Consider the following 21,570-nt stretch of genomic DNA (forward strand, 5'->3'; position numbering starts at 1 on the left):
TAGACGTAACATATGGCTGAGCAGTAGTTTAACTTTTCAGAGCTCTATGATGTAAGAAGGGTCACACAAAGAAGTATTTTATTGAACTGAATATTTTACTGTAATTAATGTTGTTGCAGTTAATTATGGGTTGAATGCAACAGGTCAAACACTCTGTTGTGTTAACCTTTCATTTCTATCAGGATTCAGGATTTTAATAATCTGGTTGTACTTATCCTATTTTTACTTAACAATAATAGTTTAGTCCATAAATGATGGAGGGAAAATGTAACAGATAAATATTCCACCTTTAAATTGAGTTTCGTTCTCGGGAACACAGTCCAATAAAAAAAGAGGAGATAGTAAAGAAACTAATTTTAACAATGCATTAAATTAAAAGTCTTGACAAAAAAAGCTAGCCTAAACAGTACACATAATGGTACTGTTTCCTTTTCTGTTCGTGGTGATTTTATTCCATATTATACGATAACACCACCACCTAACAGGCCATTACATATGAAATGTGTGATTCCCTGCGATCATTTTAATCTTCCTTTGTGTGTGTGTGTGTGTGTGTGTGTGTGTGTGTGTGTGCCCTCTGCGACCCTACAAGTATTTCTGGCGGCCTGCTCTGTGACTTTTCCGCATCTCCTGTTAGTCCTCACCGGCTCGGGTCGATGAAAAGAAAACACTGTGTTTAAGTGAACTAAAATAAGTGTATCTGCTTGTGTGTTTGTGTTGGGTTAGGTACCGGGGGCATTAAGGGGACGTAGCCGCGGAAGCACTTTTTTTTCTTTGTATATTTAATTTGAAATGGGCCAAATAGTGTGAGTCTGACGTCACATCACTAATTGATCCCAACTCAGCCAATTACTGATAAAAATTCAGAAGCAGAGGTATAATTTATTGCGTAAGGGGAAGATTTGATCTGAAGATAAAGGACATTTTAAGCCTGAGGCCGGTGCAGCTCACACAAAATTGAACAAACAAAACCAAAAGCTTCTAATGCTACAGAGGTTGTTTTACAGGGGTTATTTTAATTTATATTGGCCTTACGCAGAATATACCATGTCATTCACCTGCATTATAAAATGGGATAACCCAGAAAGAAAGAAAGAAAGATTACTCAATTTTATTTTAGATTCTTTTAAAATGTAATTTTAATGAGTGTAGGAACATTAGTTACCATAAGTGTAATTGAATTGTACTGGATTACCACAGAAACATAGGACAGGGTGCAAAAACTGATTATTATGGTTTATTAAATTTAGCAATAAAGGTATCCTGTATACAGATAAATAGTTTCATCAAAAACGTGCGTGTGCTGCAATAATGTTCTTGTATTAACACTCTTCAACCCACATACCTTTAGCGCAGCTTCTGCGCTCTGTGCGCTCACGGGGAGTCTGCTTTCACATGCAGTTGCATCACCTCGCTTGATTTCCTTGTTCTCCCTTCGCTTTTAAAGTCCATCATTAACGGGATTAAACAGCTGAGATTTTGGAGAGATGGAACTGGAGGGTTTGAGGCGATGTTTCCCGGTCTCCTCGCCTGATTGGACCGGGGAAAGATGATGTCAGACGACCGCATGCGTCCCGGATTGGAGAGAGCGGAGTAAACAAAGCCGCGAGGAGGAGGAGGAGGAGAGGTCTCCACATCTCAAGACAGTCCGAGCGACACGCCGAATCCGACTTTACGCACAAGAGAGGGCGGCCCCGGCGGCGCGTACTCGTCTGGTAAAGGCTGAAAGTTATTGGGTCCGACTTTATTGGGTGACGCGCAAAAAAAGACTTTGGGAAAAGGCAAAAGGAAACTTATCATCGTCTTTTAATCCGGACGCTGTGCAGTTGTGTCAGTTCAGTAAGAGATTGATTCCCAACTCAGCACGCAGCTTCCCTTAATAAGTACCGAAGGGATCTCTCGTCTGTGCTTTGCTTTATTATTGTGTTTTTTGCACAAAAGCAATTTTGTAAATTAAATTTGAAGTTGAATCAGGGCAGATACACACCGCCAATACAACCCGGCTGTTTGGAGACAGTGTGAATCGTGCGAATCACGCTCTATATTCATAGCATGGTAAGATAATTGGAGGACAGAGAGCGAGAGAGAGAGAGAGGGAGAGAGAGAGAGGGAGAAAGACAGAAAGTAAGAAATAGACAGCTAAAACGACACTTGGGACAATTTGAGCTGTGTTTGTGGGAACGTCTGCCTCTCACGTCCAGGTGTCCCGCCGAGCGGTGCGGAGTCTCCAGCTCAGGCCGGCAGCGCTGACATGCTGCCCAAAGTCGAGACTGAATCCCTGGGACTCTCTCGATCGTATGGCGAACAAAGGCACATGCCAAGAAACATGCAAGGTAAGAGCTGTCATTTTGTTTTAATCTCTGTAGACTACAAAGCAGGATCATAAAATTCCACTTCAGTGTTTTTTACGGAGCGTCATCGTCTTCAGTGTAATGTCACCCAAACTTCGCAACACGCTTAAATGAACTGCAATTCTGCGGATAATGAAGGGCAGTGACAAAGTAGACTAATATTGTATGATAAATGTGTTATTTGGGTCAGTTATTTGCAGACACATTTTTGAAATGCCTTTACTGTGGTTTACGAGGAAAAACAATCTGTTATTTTCTCTTAATCTTTATTCTGATATAATTATTAAAAATAAGTCTGCAAATCTGACTTAAACGGGCTTTTTAAAGATTTGGCCTGTGATCAGACAATTAGTACACTCCGCTGTCACCCACGTTGGAAGTGTGCGGCGTCTGGTGCGTAAAAACGGAGAGGCAGAGCAGAGGACCCCTCTGTGTTAAACTTCATCCTCTCTGTGGTCTTATTGTCAACTGAGTGACTTCTACACAGCACTTCAACTAATATACAGATCTAACACCTTATTGTGTGTGTACGCAAGGATTAGTTATAACAGAGTTGTTGTCATTTTAAAAAACTACAAAGCTTCATGCGAGAACTTTAAATGTAATGATTTGCTCTATGAATGCCAAAATATTTGACCTCCAGCCAGTAAACTTTAGTCTTCGAAGCCTATTAATTATGGTCTAAATTACACATTTTAATCATTGTAAAATATCCGAAATTACTTCAAAAATAAAAGACAGGTCTGTTGTGTGATGTTTATTTTTATCCACGCTGGCCCAAAAAAAAAGATGCAGTTTCAAAAACAAATGGAGTGAAATTAAATTAAATTAAAAAGGCTTGTGCCACACATATGCATGTGATTTTTATTTTTGTAATATGTAAATGTCACTGGTCATCTCCAACACTGAGGGGAGAATCACTTGAGACCTCTCAATGTAGAATTTTAGATTTATGGCTTCAGGAATGTGCAGCTTGTATTTATTCTAAGAGAGAACACACATGTTTGATGTTATTTTCCATTTTCACATTTCACATTGACGATAAATCATTCAAATTTAATTGCTGCATACAAAAAAAAAAAAAAAAGAAATCCTGATCGGTCTAACAAGGTGCAAATAAAGAAGTGACACTTTTCCGGGACTGACTCTCCTGTCAAGATAAACTCACATAACCGCCTTAATTCCCCCCATGTCATTCTACAGCAATATAACCAGACAATCAATTAGCCCGGTCTATGTGGTTTATGAGACGCTGATAACACATCCTTTATTCACTCACGAGGCAAGGAGTGTCCGTTATCTGGTTTTACGCACAGGTCAAAACAAGGTAGCTCGAACTCTGACTGAATTTAGCGTTTTTTGGCAAATATTGCATTTTTTGGGGAGGAGGGGATAGCATGAGCAAATGCCGTCGAGGTGATGAGAGGCTGTGCTGACCGGTGCGTTTCTGCACCTTTTCAAAGCAATGCAAAACTCTATGCACACACACTTCCGCCTGGGTGGCAGAGATGCAGGGGAGGTAAATTCAATTTGATTTGTACACAATAGAGCAATCAATCACATTTTTACTTTGTTTTAATTCTTAGTGATGGGAAAAAGGTACAGCAGCAGCATTTTTAAGGGAATAAAGTATTCTGAAAAACCTACTCGTTTCTAAAATATTCTATGCTCATCTATTGGAGATACCAACTGGTACTAATTCAGCATTTTTATTCAACTGCCTCCATCACTGCCTAACTGTAACCAATCACGATTATGTTTATTTTCTTTGTTAAAATGTTTCCTAAACTGCAGCTGAGAACAGGCCCTGCAAACCGTCTCCTTTACGCCCATGAATGCAGGAGAAAGTTCGGAAACGGAGCTTGCTTTAAGCTTCTGTGGAAAAAACCGGCAGCCCGGTGAAACTTGTTGCTTCAGCTGGAATATGCAGCGCGGATCCCAGCAGGGTAACGCGTTAACAAACCAGAAATCATGTCTAATTAAAAGGTCTGAGCGAGCAGATGAGTAGATCTGAAGTAGGGCAGTAATGTATGTGAGGGCCTTGGAAGGGGAATAGTTGACAAAATATTTCCACTTTTACAGGTTTTCCTGTTTGATCCTGGCTGCTTTTTATGATAAGAACCATAAATGCTTTTGTAACAGTTGTAAATGTCATCCGGGCTGTTTGCCTCGCGCTACCACACACACAGTCAATGTGTGTCACAGTCAATTTCTAAAACGCAATGAAAAAGGGGGGCTACAACAAATGCACCGCAATAATATTTGAATTGTTTAGAATATTGAGTCTGTAATCTTAATAAAAAAGAAGTGTGAAAAATAGCCTATATACTATTTATATCTTCTTATATTTTAAATTGCAATCGCGTTGTCTTTGTTTGCTTATTCTTAATAATTACTGAAACTGCTTTGAAAACTAGTGAAATGATGTCAAATTCAAAGAGTTGAGAGACGGGTTTTTTCTAGCGTAGAGAGTCACATAAAACGTTGTCTCCGCTTTTGCACCACCAAAAACGCATAAAAGAAACTCAAGAGCTTGGCCTGTGGCATTGCGAGTGATTCTTAGAGAGGGAAAAATAATGTTGGTTCAAGTTGGTTTTGGATGTTTTTCTCCTCGCCTGCAGAGATAAGGGCTTCTCTGTGTGTCTTCATTTGTCTGTGGGCGGTAACATTTTCTCCTCCAATCCTTAACTCTAATATCTCTCCATTTCCCCCAGCGATTTCACGACTTAGATGCATGCATATTTATGAGGCTCACTTTCATGCGCTCTTTTTTTCTATTTTTTTGGCTCCTGTCTGCAACGAATGTAGAAGAGAAGGCGGCAACAAGGAGAAATAAATGGTTGCGCGCTTTCAACTCATTCCAAAATCGACCATTCATCGTCTTCCCCTCCTCAAATTAAACCTCTACGAGTCCAACAGAACTTTTTTTTTAAAAAATCTTTAAATTGCGTCGCGTGGTTCCCTGTGGTTCAACTTGATGGATGGAAGTGGGTTTTTTTTTTTTTTTGGAAAAGAGATTGCTTAGCACTGAAATAGACCTCTCTCTGTGTGTCCGTGTCTCCTCCGCAGCCCCCCAGTTAAAAATGATGGACTACTCTTATGACGAAGACTTGGACGAGATGTGTCCGGTGTGCGGAGACAAGGTTTCAGGGTATCACTACGGACTCCTGACATGCGAGAGTTGCAAGGTGAGTGCTCAAATTCTCCAACACACAACGGAAACCCGTTGTACTTATATTTCCGTAATGATAAATAGTGTGCCTGTGCCACTGTGACCTTTGAGTGTCTGATGTGCCACCTAAAATATTCCTACAGTTGCTAAAATTGTTTTTAGTAGCGAGGGCACAGCTATCTATAGTTGCCTAATTAATATTATTTATTTAGTATTAATATGAAGTTGCCGTTGTCCATGCAGTAGCAGGTTTATAATGGCTCAACATGGTCTGATAGTTTTGTTATACTTTGTAGAAATGCAGTGTGTGTGTGTAGTATTCAGTAATGAAGCTGGAATTAGTTTTTATATCTGCTTTGGTGTCAGTATTTTCCTTAAGTGGTTAAGTGGTCATAATTGCAGTGTGCAATTTAGATACATTGTGTGTGTAGTAGTAGCAATATTCCCTTCACTACAAGTGCCTAATTTGAGTGCACAAACCTGTATTCATATGTGGAGATGCATTTTCTTCTGCAGTCACATTTTTTGCACGGTAGGCATATAGCAGACATTCTTGTTCATACTGACTTGCAACAAGTGTAACAGTGGAGCAAAGATTCAGGTTCTTGTCATTAACATTAGAGGAAACCCAACAGTAAAGAGACCAGGAGTCAAATATTGTTGTGACAGTTGATCTAACAAAGTTTTCCTGTCAGTGTCATATGATTTTTTTTTAAATGGCGAGTGGCTCGGAAATGAAACAGGAGTTCAAAAGAAAATGCATTGGGGTTTTTTTTTTTTTTTTTGTTGTAAATTTTGCAACAACCAAACACAGGAGAGGCGGAAAGGATTTAACCGAGGAGGCAAAGTACACAATAATATTGTCTTTGTTTGTACAAGCCTGTGTCCTACTGTCTAAAACGCTCATCACAAGTTCATTAAGAGCACAGCAGTATTGTCTGGTTGCAAAATGTTTCCATACACAGGTTAATAATGAGGCTGCTGCAAAGCAAACTATTGCTGCTATTAATTTGCGCTCTATCAACAGCCTTTTTGTCCCTTTCTGTCTACTTCCACTGCTCTCCTCAACACTACACTAATAGGCAGTACCCAAGTTTTTGTTTTGTTTCTTTTTAGTGCAAAAAAGCTGTCAGCACAAAATTAAGCTAAGACAAATGTCTCTGTGTTAACACCACATTTGGTGTAAAGTTGCAGCACGCAGTATTGATGTGGCGGTGCACATTTCTTGCCTATGTGGTCATTATTCAAAGCAGATGTTATAGATTTTATCCCATATTATGACCTTGAGATGCTAAACACTTGCTTGAAAGGAGACATCAGTGGCATCTCTGCTGCTTTCAGCTACAGCACAGCAGTCTTGTGCCGGAGAGCAATTTCACAGATTTCCCAGTGTAGCTGAGTGTGTGTGTATTTCTCTCTCTCTCTCTCTCTCTCTCTCTCTCTCTCTCTCTCTCTCTCTCTCTCTCTCTCTCTCACACTCTCTGTGTGTGTGTGTGTGCTGTAGATGGATAGGATGTAGATGAAGAGGTCTTTTATAAAGTACTGTATATCCTTGTTGAAACATTAATAACATTGAAAATTACCCGAAGCTTGTCATTGATTATTTCTAAAATGCAGGCAACCTATTTAGTCATTGTATGATTGTCAGAGTTGGACTAATATATCAGTCTGTTGGCATTAGATATCCACAATAAACAAGCTAGTACAATTCATTTCCAGTGTATTGGCACAGCATTAAAACATTGTGTTACCAAAGTTTTACTTTTTTCCAGTATAGTGGTTTATCACGTTTGGATGCATTTACTAATTTTAAATGAGTCATGACCTTCTCACCCCACCCTTCCCTTTACCCTTCAACATCAAAAATTGCTGTTGACAATAGGAGGCATTTGTTTTCAGGGTCAGATTTTTTTTCAGCTTTGGTTGTGTTGCCAGTTTTGGAGTGAAGAACAGGCACACACACACACACACACACACACACACACACACACACACACACACACACACACACACACACTGAAAGATGAGGAGAAAGAATCACACATGCAAAGTAAACATACAACCTCCCCAAACACGTAGACTGGATCACATGGAAATGCCCACATGCATACACACACTGCAAATGTACATACACACACACACACACAGGCCACCCACATAGCGGTGGCGGAACATGTCGTCCACTAATCGGAAGATCGGTAGGTTGATCCCTGGCTCCTCCAGTCCACATGTCAAAGTGTCCTTGGACAAGATACTGAATCCCAAATTGCTCTGGAAGGCTGTGCCATCAGTGTGTGAGTGGGAGTCTGTGAATGAGCATTAGAAACTCATCTGGATGAGCAGGTTGGCATCTTGCATGGCAGCCTCTGCCAGCTGTGTATGAGTGAGTGAATGGGTGAATGTTGGCATGTAGTGTAAAGCGCTTTGAGTGGCTTTCTATTTACATAAAGTAAACAAAGTATCCCATCATAACTGTTGAAATAACAACAACAAGCCGAAACGGGCTGCAAGGTCCTTATTGGCTCAAATCCTATGAGACTTACTTTAGCTGAGACTTACCTGACAGAGCAATAGCAGAATTACCTTAAAATCCTAAAAAAAAAACAAAAAAAACAGACATTATAAGCAACTAGTAAGAAGGCTGTGGGTCAGAGCCATAGTGGACATATAATAAAAATATATTTAAAATCCACAGAGGTTAAAGGAAAATAAATATGGGCAAAGACAACTGAAGTCAAAGGGACAGAACACATGTTAGAACAAGGAAAGCAGATGCAGAAAAGATGGATTCAATGAGATAAAGTGATGATTTGAATTATGTTTTTCCTGCTTCTCTGTTGGACTCTCTGGACAGTTTTGACAAATAGTAAAAGCAGTTTCCTGGTTGCTCTTTGTGTGTAGAGACTCTGCAAAGAGTGCAGTTTAACGATGAAATTCATGGCCAGAAATACAATTTGAAAATTTGTCAAATTCAAGTTGGACATTATTTGTGTGAATCTCTTGTTGCTACTTTAGATCTTAAAATGTCAGAACATTATGATGATTTGAGATTTTATGTTGATTACTAGCCCTTTTTGGTTAAATGAGGATCTGTTGTTGCATGTACTGGAAATAGATAGAGGCTAAAGTTGCTTGCAGCAATCCTGTTATGCATAAAAATGAGCCTTGACGATTGCCTTTTCTTGGTTTGAACTGCAGGTCAAATGAAAGCTTTTCAGTGATATGTTGTCCGCTTAATCTCCAGACGTGATATTGTGTGGTTTTTTTAAGCATGTTCAAATCCAGTTTGGTTCAGATATTTATAGCACACGCTGTGTGCTAAATGGAAAATTGGAGAGAAAGTTCTCTCTGAAGCATGGATTTTTTAGCACCGAGAAGTCAATATTCCAAAACCGAGTGCAGTGCCCTTTTTTTCTCTCTTTTTTGATGGATCAGGCAATGCAGATTGTCAATTAAATTTGTGTTTGGTGAGATATTGACAGCAGCACTTTCTTTTTATTTTATTTTTTTTTCTAAAGACCAGGTTTAAGGATTCTCCTCCTAGGTTATGGATCTAGAATACATTAATACTATCTTCCCTTCGTTTGATTTTCACTGCTGCTGCCAATAATTAATTCCACGTTGCAGGTATGAATCTCTGTAATCCCGGAACTGTAAATTATGGATATAATTTATTGGATTTTTTGGACTCCTGTGCTCATATTTTTCAATAATTAAGTGGAGAGTTGAAAATATGCTTTTCCTGTAGTCTTTATGTGAATGGAGAATATCATTAATAGTAATGTAATTTTGACAGAGCCTAAATTATTAGATTTGATACCCTTAATAAAATTGCTTATGATATAGTGAAAGCACTGTGTGAAGCCAATACGTAGAGAACTTGTTTTGCATTTTTGTTCAAATCTTGATAAATTGTAGGTGTGATATAATGCTATAATGCATTTTCATAGTTTATTTGTGTTTAACTTCCATGTTAAAGAATAATTCAGTCAATTGTTTTTCATCTTCATAAATTAAAAAATGAAACACTTTCTTTTATTTGTGTGTGTGTGTCGGTGTAGGTGTGTGCATGTGCGTGCGCACAAGTCGGTAAAGCTTCACAACAGCCATTGGAGTGTAGCTTTTAAGACGTCACCCTGTGTGTGTGTGTGTGTGTGTGTGTGTGTATCCATTAAGCTTGTCCCTCTCCATCTGTCTGAGAGTGTGAATGGGCCAATTACTATCGCATTGCAGGGGTCAAGCGGGTTGACGTCTTAATTGGTTCTCTCCACAGGGCTTCTTCAAGCGCACCGTCCAGAACAACAAGCGCTACACATGCATAGAGAACCAGAGCTGCCAGATTGACAAGACCCAGAGGAAGCGCTGCCCATACTGCCGCTTCCAAAAGTGCCTCACCGTCGGCATGAAGCTAGAAGGTACAGCAACATGTTTTCATTTTTACATTTCAGGTTGCTTATGCTGTCATCCAGAATGACTTGAAATTGAGAGTTTTGCTGGTGTTTTGCTTATGTAATGCAATACGTTTCCTGCTTGAACATGATGTTGTGGTGTGATATAGCCCAGAGAGGGGATATTCAAAATATTTGTGATTCATCGAAATAAATAAGAGACTAAATGAGACTAAGCACTGGGATTTCAATGTCTTGCTCAAGGGCTCTCAGAAAGAAGAAAAGGTTGTTATTAGTGTTAAACATGTGGCTTTCCAGTAACAAGACAGCAACCAGGCTTCTGAATGTAGGCTTGCTTTTGCCAGAAGTATTTCAAAATTATATTTTACTCTGGGAGAATATTTACATTTTTATGGTGCACATACAGTGCTGTAGCTCTGTAAAATGTCATGAATAGTTTACCAATGACTTTGTCCACTCTGGGGTTTCACTGTAAACACCATTTCCTAAAATATGATCTCGAACTTTTACACATCTGTAGGAGTGGAAAAGCAGATCCAGGCAGCTGTACTGCTTTCTGTGTGATGCATCATATATTTTTCAAGATATGATGCCTGTTTGCAATTACTGTTACTGAAACTTGGAAGGAAAAAATTATAACATGGAGCAGCTAAAATTGGAGGTTGACTGCTTCTGGACTTCCACAGAGGTGTTTTAAAAACCTCCACAAAAGTTCTTATAAAATGACAGCACAAGTCATTTTCCGTTATTCACAATTCGACACACTTCATTATAGCACATTTACTTTTTGAAACCTCAGAGTGAAAAATATTCTTCCATAATCAATTTTCATGTGAATGTTTTCAGTCCAAATTGAGATATTCACATAACCTTTTTTTAAAAAAAAGGTGAATACCTGCTCTGACACAATAATTGCCTGCCTGAAAGTAGATTATTCAAACATTAAAAGATGAACATTGGAGTAATTTCTGTTCTGCAGAATGTATACCTTGAACTTATGAAGTGAAACCTTTCATTTCTACCATTGCGTTGACAACCAGAAATGCTTATTAGTATTTTAGATAGGGTCAGGGGGAGTTGGGGGTATCTGGTAGCTGCAGCGCACTTAAACTTGCCAGACAGAGTAATAGATAAAATATTAAACTTGGCGGCAGGGTGGGAATGGTAATGATGATACTTTTGGCCGGCTGTATCGAGGCCTCTTTGTTTAATTTGAATGTGGCTCAGAAGCTTGTTCAAACAAAGCTATACAGAAGTGACAAGGATAGCAGGGCAAGAAACATTCTTCCAATATGCAAAGATAATAGTTTAAATTGACTATTTTTCCACACATTAGTTGACAAGTTTTATTCTGAAATTACTAATTTTGGAGTGAATTAAGTTATTTAAACAACAAGTGTAAAATATAGGAAGTTAAAGTTAATAGTACTAGTTCTTTTGACAGAGGACTTAAGTTACAATATTCCCTAAAATATAGTGCAAATTGTTTAACTTTTGCAGTCTTTTAATAAGAGTATCTATTATATTATTCATCTGGCTCATAGTCTCATATTGAAACAAAATTCTTCACACATTTGTAATTCAAAGCAAATTAAAAATCCCTTGGCCCCTGAAATGATCACATACAATTGAGAAAAGCTAATGTGTAAAAGAAATAGGAGGATGGGAGGGTGAGGGTAAAGCAAAGACAGCCTAACTAAAATCTTTCCGGAGGCTTCTCGCTTTACCTGCCATGTGCAGTGTAATTAATTGCTGTTAATTGTGAATGGCCGCTGGGCAGAATGTCCTGGCCTGTCATTTTCCAGCTGACATGGGTGGGGAGTGGGTAGCGTTTGATTTGTTTTGCTGGCGGTAGCTTTCAGCTCGGGGGGGGAAGACGGGCCCTGCAGCGCTCTGTCAGGGGCCAGAAGCTCCAGTGGGCGACTCCTGCCACAACCAGTAAAGACCTCTCATACAGAAAGGCTGACATCCCTCACCACCACACACATACAATCACACTATGTACACACAGCTCTCCCTGGTAAACACATACATATATTCATGAGAAACCCAAAACGGTGTTCAGAAGGCCACAGGCAAGAGGGAGAAACTGTCATTTGGTCTGAAAAAACAACAACAAACAGAAAAAAAGTGTGTACAATAGCTGTGAAAGAGAAAAGGAGGTTTGGGGTCATGTGCCTTGTTATCGTGAACTTTTCATTCCATTACACAGCAGCTTTTAGCAACATGTGAATTCAGGATACTGACTGGAAACTAAATGTAGGCAAAGAGATAAACTTTAAAGTTGACCCAAACGGTTTTGTCAAACTGTGTGTGTTTCGTCTGTATTTTCCTTTTTTTTACTTGTTTACTTTTTCATCACTGGTTGTCCAACATCATTGCTGTTTGTTGATAGTCCGCCAACCAATGGGACAATCTGTACAGTTTGCAGTGAGACTGGCAGCTGTAAAGAAATCTGTGTTTGCGTGATTATATGTGTGTGTTGGTAATGATTCAAAGTTTAGGGAGGGCAATGAAATAAGGTGAAATGCCAGACGGGCTCATATCAGAATGACATAAACAGTGTTGTGACATGTCTATCACCCCATCCCACTAAGAGATTAGTCATATTATCTTGTGTTGATAACAAAACAAAAATAGTTAAACCTCAACGATGCCTGTCTGTACGCAACACAGCAAAATAACATTTTATAACACTGCAGTGGCATTTCGTATTCTTGTCAGCATCGCCACTACCACCGGATAAGTGACTTACCTTCAAGATAGGTTTTCCAAAATAAAACATTTTTCCTGTTGGACTGATTGTGAGAGGGAAGAGTTGCCCTGTGGGTAAAGTTTAATCCCAGTTAATACAGCTATGAGTGTAATCTTAAACCCTTAAATTTAACCACATGTCATCAGCTCCTGACATTTTTACATTTAGTTTGGCAAATCCTGACTTACTAATTTATTGTGAAATTATAACACTCAATGAATCAATTTGTAAAAAATCTAAATATGTGCATATAAAAAGCTTTTCAATCTGTGAATTTATTTTTTGCATTACTGTCAGGGGTAGGCGTTTCTTTGTGTCATACAGTATTGAAGGAAGACACACACACACACACACACACACACACACACACACACACACACACACACACACACACACACACACACACACACACACACACACTACACACTCACTGAGCCCCACAAACACACAAGCTACTGTGCTGCAGCAATCCTCACCTCTTTATATGCACTGACTATAGTATCTCAGCCAGTGTTGAATCATTGAGTAAAAGCCACATCCCACTAAGGTTTTGAAGCCTTAGCTCGTCATTCACTAAAGCTGATGAAGCGTGCCATATTTGAACAGCTCCCACTGGTATGATTTTCTTCTTATGCTCGCTAGAAGTTGCCTTGGATCATATGCTTCACTGAGCTGCCTAATGTTTCCTTCAGTCTAAGAGTGGTAATTGTGATACTGTGAGTTAAGTACTTTGTTTCCACTGTGGACTATATAAATTAGCAGAAGTAACCAATATTTTTCAGAAGTAACCATCTAAAATTGAAGATTCCTGTTCTTGCCCCCATTGAAAAAATGTTAATTATTTTACTGATTGGTTTCGACACTGTTTTCTTTGATTGGCCTAATCACTCTTATTGAGAGCATTATTTAACAGGCCTATTCAATAATTTCCAGTGATTTTTATATTTAACAATATTTAATTAATCATTATATCTAAATGTATTTAATTAAAAGAAAAACCTCTGTAGAGCCATTCAGCTGAAATTAGCGCCACCAGCTGAATGTTTGTATATTCCTCTCTGTGTCCTTTTCCCTCCATTTTTTTATTTCCTCCCTGTCTCCATCTTTTTCGCTCTGATTTGTCTTCCGTCAGCCACCCAGTACCTGCAGTGAAGCCAGGGAGCTGTCCCATTACTTATGCATAGGTATCATAGGTATTCATGTGTGTGCATGGGATAGGGCACATCAGGAGCAGGGGCCGGGGCCCCAACATGACAAACAGGGTGTCAGCAAGGCTCCGCGGGACCCATTAATATGCCGGCAGCCGACAGGGATCCTCACCTACGCGTGCTTAATATTCCTGTATATTAAACAACCATAAATCAGAGGATATAAGCACTGAGGGCTGTGTATGTGTGTGATGTGTTTGACTGTGTTAGGTGTTGTGTGTAGGTAGAAGGCATATGTGTAATGTGTAGAAAAAAATCACTGTGTTGAGGATGTGGTGTGTGTGCATGTATGTGTTTGTTTGTATTCATACATTTTCGAGATGGTGTGTACACGGGGCACTTTTGGGGAACAGGAACAGGATTTTGGTTGGGTCAGTTTGTGAATTTATGGATGTGTGTGTGGACGTGCTCTCAGACACTAAACCAGGGGAATTCAGAGTGGAAGACAGCGTCAGCCTTTTAGCTGTTCAGCCTGGCTTCAGCCCCAAAGCCTCACTGCTAACCCACAACATCCCCCAACTCAGATCCGTTTCACACTAATAGAATGAAGTGTCTTCTCATATGTTCAAAGAGGGAAAATTAAGTGTTTTTCTTCCTTTTGCTATTTTCCTTATATTTTTTTTATACATTTTTGAACTTTTTTTTTTTGGCTTCTGTCTTTGTGCTCACTGCTTCACTTTTCCACACAACTCCTGTCAATCAAACTATGTTGAATTCTGTCTCCGTTCTTGCATTTTCTGAAATGTCTGTAGTTGACTGTCTTTCTTGTTTGCCTGTCCAGCAGCAGTGTCAATGTAATGGTAACTATGTGTTTATAGTCTTGTTTGTCCCACAAACATCAAAGTTGACACTCTTTTATGCTCCATAGATCTTCCTGTGAGATTAACCAACACTGTTACCACACTAAATTCTTAATTACTGATGTGTTTTTAGAGTAAAAACATTTTCTTACACAAAAACACACACTCTGATTTCATTTTACACATGTTTTAGACCTCTAAAGTTTTTGGGTCATATGGTAACTTTACTGTTATCATAAACTGAGTCCCTGCAGCATCCATCCCATTAACATCTCTCCACCTCATTCAAACACACATTCGTCTTTGCTCCCAACACACACATACACACACTGTCCTCCTCCCCTTTCCCCCTCCCCTTTCCATATTAATCTGTGTTACATGCATGCAAATCACCTTGTTTAATTAGAGACAAAGAATCTGTGTGTGTGTGTGTGTGTGTGTGTGTGTGTGTGTGGTGGTGATGGTGATGGCAAGACTTACACCCCCCAATCCTGATATTCATGATGCGATGTGGGTCCCTGGGTCCGAGGCAGGCAAGAAGGCAGTCAGGGCCTAATTTTGTTTTCCCAGTAGGGCTAACTATTAGTTTCTCAGCTCATTAATTACGCTGTTGTGGAGAAATCATTAATAGTTAAAGTCGCTCTAAAATAATGTATAATGGATACATTTGACGGGGCTCCTGATTTCTTTTTCTTTTTTTCCCCTTTGATGTCTGATCAATTTTTTAACGGTCATGATAATCCCTTAGCCAGGCTGAGTGGGCACTGGACTTGACCTCAAGCATGTTGGGAAATGGTCGTGTGTGTATGTGTGGGTAAAATCACTGTGTATAAATTACATACCATTTGAGCAGTCAGAGGCTCTCGGAGGTGGCAGAGCGTCTGGCTTGCACCCATCTCTCTTTCTGTGATCAGGACCAGTGTGTAGTGCTTTCCATGTTACCTTGTGTGTGTGTGTGTTTTCTTGTGCGTGAGTATACCAGAGAGAGAGTCAGCATGTGGGTGTGAGTGTGTGAGAGAGTGCGGGTGTGTTTGTGTGTCCTCCCTCTCGGCTCCTCTCGCTCAGATCAGTGACAGACACTTTTGTAACGGAGGTCATTAAAATCACTCCCAAGGCAGCTTGGAGTGTGTGAGACTGTCTGTGTGTGTGTGGTGTGTTTTTGCGTGGTTGTCTGCCCCTCCTGTCCCCCCCCCACACACCCCGACCCCCCATCCCACCCGCTCCACACCCCCTCTACAATTTTCTTCTTCTGTTCTTTCACTCATTTGTCAAGACATCATGAGCCGGAGTAGACCCAGGCTGACTCGTCATGTTATCTAAGCATTCAGTGTATGATTAGGGTAAATGTATGTGCATTCATTTGCATATATACAGTTAAATATGTGAGTTTCTTTTCAAAAAGGGAACAAGACCTTACAGAACACAATAAAATTAAATCCACAATATTCTGCAGTATTGGTTTTACTGAGTGTTTTTCTGTTGCGTTGTCTCCCAGACGTCCGTTAGCTCATTGCACGCTGGGCTCAGTGAGCCTCGTCAGAGTAAGAGGTAATTAAGTATGAATAATTAACACCAGCGCCCCCCGACTGGGAGACAGCAGAGCAGCTTCCCTATGGCAGCAGTCGGCCAGATCACACATGGCCCTCGTAGCAGTCCACTGTGTGCCCGGCTCGTTCATTAGAAATACCCACGGCACAGACACGTTGTGATCCTCACCACAGGATCCTGCATTGGTGGTGGTGGTGGTGGTGCGTGGGGGAAGGGTGGGGGGAATATGGGTATATTTGGATCATCAGAAAAATAACCCCTATTTGCTTATTGTTAGCCATTTCAGCCTTTTGAGGTTTTGAAAAGAAAAAGGTTAGTGACATAATGAAGCTTTTAGATGTTGCATGATTAGGCATCATTTTAAAACATGTATGTATGTGCATGTATTTCTAAAAAGAAATCTTTCCTTTTTTACCTCTTTTGCCAATATCTCCTTTTTGAGTTGTGTGTTTCCTGAGTGGTAGACCAAGATAGCCAGCTGTACAGTGATCCTCGAGCTAAGCGGCTCATAGAAGTTTGTGTCTTTGGTCAATGAGTAACTGCACTATCTCTTAGACCTGTTGGGTTTAGGAGTCAACAGGTAAATGTCAAGTGTAATCACCACAGGGAAACCTTTGCCCTACATACAAGTTACAAATGTGGAGTTCATTTCCATAACACAATCCATCGTAGACAAATATTATCACTAAATGATAGGGTTTAGTCTGTAAAAGTGTTTTTGAAATTCTCCGTGTACGTGATAAATCATTCTGGATGAAACACTTCAAACAGGTTTAATTGCTTAATTTGACTGCTCTACTGGTTGATTTTATGTGAATGTGTCAAAGGTAGTAAGTAGTGTGCATAATGATGTGTTTTTGTATTACTACGATCAAGACTGAGTACCATGGAAGACCAAGATTCACATACTACAACTAATGCTGTCCTCTCCCTCTCTTGTCTCCTTTTTTCACCTCTCTTTCTGCCTATCAGCTGTACGGGCGGATCGCATGCGTGGCGGTCGCAACAAGTTCGGCCCAATGTACAAACGTGACCGGGCCCTTAAACAACAAAAGAAGGCACTGATCCGAGCAAACGGCCTAAAGATTGAGGCCATGACCCAGGTGATGCAAGCCGTGCCCACCGACCTCACCATCTCATCAGCTATCCAGAACATCCACTCAGCTGCCTCCAAGGGCCTTCCACTGAGCCACCATGCTGGCCACCACCCTGGTCACCATCACCACCACCATCATCATCATCATGCCACCGCCCTTCCCCCCACAGACTATGACCGCAGCCCGTTCGTCACTTCACCTGTCAGCATGGCAATGCCGCCACATGCTGGCAGCCTGCAGGGCTACCAGGCAGCCTACGGACACTTCCAGGGCACACGCACCATCAAGTCTGAGTACCCAGACCCATACACTAGCTCGCCGGAGTCCATTATGGGCTACGCCTACGTTGATGCCTACCAGTCAGGCTCGCCACCCAGCTTCCCCCACCTGATCGTAGAGCTGCTCAAGTGTGAGCCGGATGAGCCACAAGTTCAGGCCAAGATCCTGGCCTATCTGCAGCAGGAGCAGGCCAGCCGGGGAAAGCACGAGAAGCTCAACACCTTCGGTCTCATGTGCAAGATGGCTGACCAGACACTCTTCTCCATCGTGGAGTGGGCACGCAGCAGCATCTTCTTCCGTGAATTGAAGGTAGGTGTGCCTGATTTCAAGATACAAAAGTGCTCTTGTTTGAGTGTGAGGACATACAAATTTTTTTTTTTTTTTTTACAACCTGGGTTTTATTTTCATAGTTTTGGACATCATCAGTTCAGTTACGATAGCATAGTAATATTTAAACTTTAATTCAGTTTGCAGTTACTCTTCAGGCCTTTAATAAATTATCCTGCTATTTTGTTTCAATGCTAAATCTTTCAACATGTTGTCATCCATAATTGACAGTGCTTTACACAGTTCGTGAACATCATCTCTTCAATCCTTTATCTTCAACAGGCCTTTAATCTTCCCCTTTATGTACTGGCTCAACACTAATGCAAGTGCACAGGGCTTTAGGGGTGGGGGGTCTGCTTGTAGCTGCCACCGCTGTCCGTCCCAACGCCTGATCAAAATTCAGCAGCCAGGCGTATTTACCCTGTGTGCGACACATTTTGGCTATGGGTTGTGAAAACTTTGACTATGAGCTTCAGGCACTTTTCTTACTAACAGGGTCCTAGTCTGGGGGTTTTATGTGAACTGAATACCGCCCATCCCCCCTTGAGATATTCCTCAGATCTAAGTGGGCACACACTGTGTGATGATATGAGATATTGGCCATTAGCATATTACAAAATTCAGAGAGCTGACCGGTTCACATAGAAGATAGAGTCACAAAAATAGCAAATCATCGTGTTTTCTTCAATCAAATCTACTTTCAGTTTCATTAAGATTATTTTAAACTTGTAGTTTGTTATATTGGGCATTCTTTATAACTATTTTTTTCACTGGGTATATTCAAGCTGGTTTATTTTTCAAAGTAAAAGAGTAAAGGTTGGCTGACACAACACAACACTGTGTCCTCCAAGACTGTTTTATCACAGTCAATCCTAACTGACAAATGATCACTGTCCACCAATGCCTCACTGTAAAAATGTGATAATTCTCGCTCTTTTTCAACACAGAGCCCAAGGGAGAGTCTTGTATGTGTGTTTGTACACTCACAGCTTTATTTGCTCTAAATGGAAGTTAATATTTGTGGTGAAATGAAAGGCATTTGATTAGTCTGTGCTTCACCTGTTTTTCTTTCCGTTGTCTCACTCCTTTGTCTGTTTGTTTCACACTGCATCGCCAAAGGCTCAGCTGCATATTCATGGGCCCGGGCCTGTTGCAAAATTCCCCCCAAATATTTAATATTATTTTATTTTCAAAGGGGAAAATAACAAATGAAACAAATGTAATATTTAAAATGGAGCCAATTACAACACAGACAAGAGTCCTTGAAAAATACATGTTGACATTTAGCACGCGCTGTGTCCCCGCTATTGACATTTTCGAGATCTGTATTTGCATTCAACCGGGCTACACAGTACTTCACTCATACACACACACACATATGTTCTAATCATAGGGTGTGGCCACAGCTAATAATTGTGTGTGGTTTGCCCATTAACTTTGAATGATCATTTTTGCTCCACTGTGAAGCCTCTCTGTTTCTCACACCCTCAGCCTAATTCAATTATCTCACTCACTTGTGTTTGTCACTCTCTGATTTGCTGCTGAATTAAATGTCATTATGTTTGCATAATGACAACCCATATTACTGGAGCTTAATAGTAATTGAACCGGGTGCCTATTACAAAGGTAGAAAATGACCTGGGTTCAATGCAGGACAAACCTCTTCCTGCACCCTGATCCCCCACAAAAAACCCCTCCTGCTCTAGTTTGCACAGCCCCCATGGGGGCGTATTTTATTTAAGTGAGGGGGATAATTGAACCTACCCTCAATGCCCTATTTTTAAGGAGCCATCTAAAACACAAGGGGGATCGAAAAATAATGTGGTAGCTGTGTCTTTGACAGTTTTTCCCACACATGCTACAGTCGTCTCTCCTATGCTTATTTCTTATTAGTAACTACTGGGAGGACCGCTGAGCATAGCTCGGTATCAGTGATCGTGAGGAGGATAAGCTAACCATGAGATAGTTTGCTGTCTCCATTTCAAACACAGTTCCCTGCTGGCAATATTGAACACATTTTTACTGGTATTATGGACATTTTCAGTGGAGCCTTAAGTGTATTGCTTTGATTAATTTATTAATCATAATTGGAGATCATGTGTACAGTGTAGTGTGTGTGTTTAAATGTTTCGCTATTCTGTTCTGGTGTCTGCAGCAGTTCAACACCAAATTAGAAATACCTATCCATGACCTCTGCCCTCTCCACTTCATCTCCCTGACTGCTTTTGTCTATGTCTGTGTGTGTGTGTGTGTGTGTGTGTGTGTGTGTGTGTGTGTGTGCGTGTGTGCGTGTGTGCGTGTATGTGTGTGTGTGCACGCACGTGTGTATTCATACATTAGAATACATGCATGTTATTGATCAGCTCAACTATGACAAATATTGCCAATATTAGGGTTTTGTTTTTTGGAGAATCTACAAATGTACACACTTATTGTACTGTAAGGTGTTTCTGGTAAAACTACCAAACAATTCTATTGAATAAATATAGGCTTGCCTGTTCAATTAAATAAAGAACGTACGTATTTGAACCCACCTGACCTTTGACATCGCCTGCTAATGTAGATCTGATTAGATCCGTTTAGATGTGAGGTTGAGTCCAGTAAGACAGGAAGCCGAGTAGAATAAAAAGTTTGTCACAGGAGTAGTGCAGCACTGTAGGAAGCTATAAATACACTTTCATCTCACACATGCACACACACATGCCCACATTACTGTAAGACATAGACACCACTCACACATAACGCACAGCGCCTCTCACTATTATTAGCTCAGTAAGAACAAAAGAATTTCTCTGGTAATAGAGCCAAGCTGGGAGGGTGTGTGCGAGGCGTCTGCCAAAAAAAGTGTTTAAAGATTTAGTTTCCATAAGTTCGCCTCGGTCACAGGACTCATAAACATTTAGCCATTAGGAGGACCTTCTAAAGAGAACTCCCCATTCTTTTCCAATGTGGCACACCGCCTGTCTCTCTTTCTCCCTCTCTTTCAGGGAATGAGGGAATGACGTGAGGGACGTTTATTTCTAACACCTTGTATCCGAGAAGTTAGGGTGGGCTCTTCCCGCCAGACTACTTCAGTCTTGATTGGTTTAACACATCTACAATTAGAAAAAAGACCAGGTCTGGTGCACTGGTTTTGAAATCAGTGAAAACGTGGCGTGATGAGGGAACGTTTTGGCACTACTGAGATCATGATCACTGGTGGTTATTTTATAAAATTTTAAGCAAGTTGAAAACAGGTGCGAGTGTGGATGTGTGTGTGTAGGTTTATGTGTGCCTTAATGTCTCACTTGCATATAAGCATTCTATTATTTGTCTGTATGTTTAAGTTCATTTTGTCCTTATTATGAGTTTCTATCCAATATATTGACACTGTTGCAGAATACAGTTCATTTTTTAATGTATGTTTTTTTAAATATTAGTGTTTTTTTCAGTACTGTGTGTAAGTTCATGAGAACATCCCAGTGTTAGAGTGTGTGCTAAAGGGGGAAACGTGTGTGTCTCTAAGTGACATTTGCTTGTACAGGGCTGGTACTCTGCCACCCCTCCCCTCCTTCTGTCCTCTACTGTCCTGCCATGAACCCCTCTGTCCGTCCTGACGCCATCGTCAACCAGACAGATTTGTAT

The 21,570-nt window shown here is 40.5% G+C and overlaps 1 protein-coding gene across 1 annotated transcript in view; it reads left to right on the top strand.

The window, feature by feature from the left end:
* Window positions 1-426: 426 nt before the first annotated feature.
* nr5a2 (nuclear receptor subfamily 5, group A, member 2) overlaps window positions 427-21,570 on the top strand; it is a 68,870-nt gene continuing 47,726 nt past the window's right edge. Inside the window, exons 1-4 of the mRNA XM_053322486.1 lie at window positions 427-2,333; window positions 5,421-5,539; window positions 9,797-9,938; window positions 17,216-17,928. Coding sequence (XP_053178461.1) covers window positions 2,252-2,333; window positions 5,421-5,539; window positions 9,797-9,938; window positions 17,216-17,928 — 1,056 coding nt within the window. The 5' untranslated portion in view covers window positions 427-2,251. The remainder of the gene's footprint in view (window positions 2,334-5,420; window positions 5,540-9,796; window positions 9,939-17,215; window positions 17,929-21,570) is intronic.

Source organism: Scomber japonicus, chromosome 7 (assembly GCF_027409825.1).
Source record: "Scomber japonicus isolate fScoJap1 chromosome 7, fScoJap1.pri, whole genome shotgun sequence".
Lineage (NCBI taxonomy): Eukaryota > Metazoa > Chordata > Actinopteri > Scombriformes > Scombridae > Scomber > Scomber japonicus.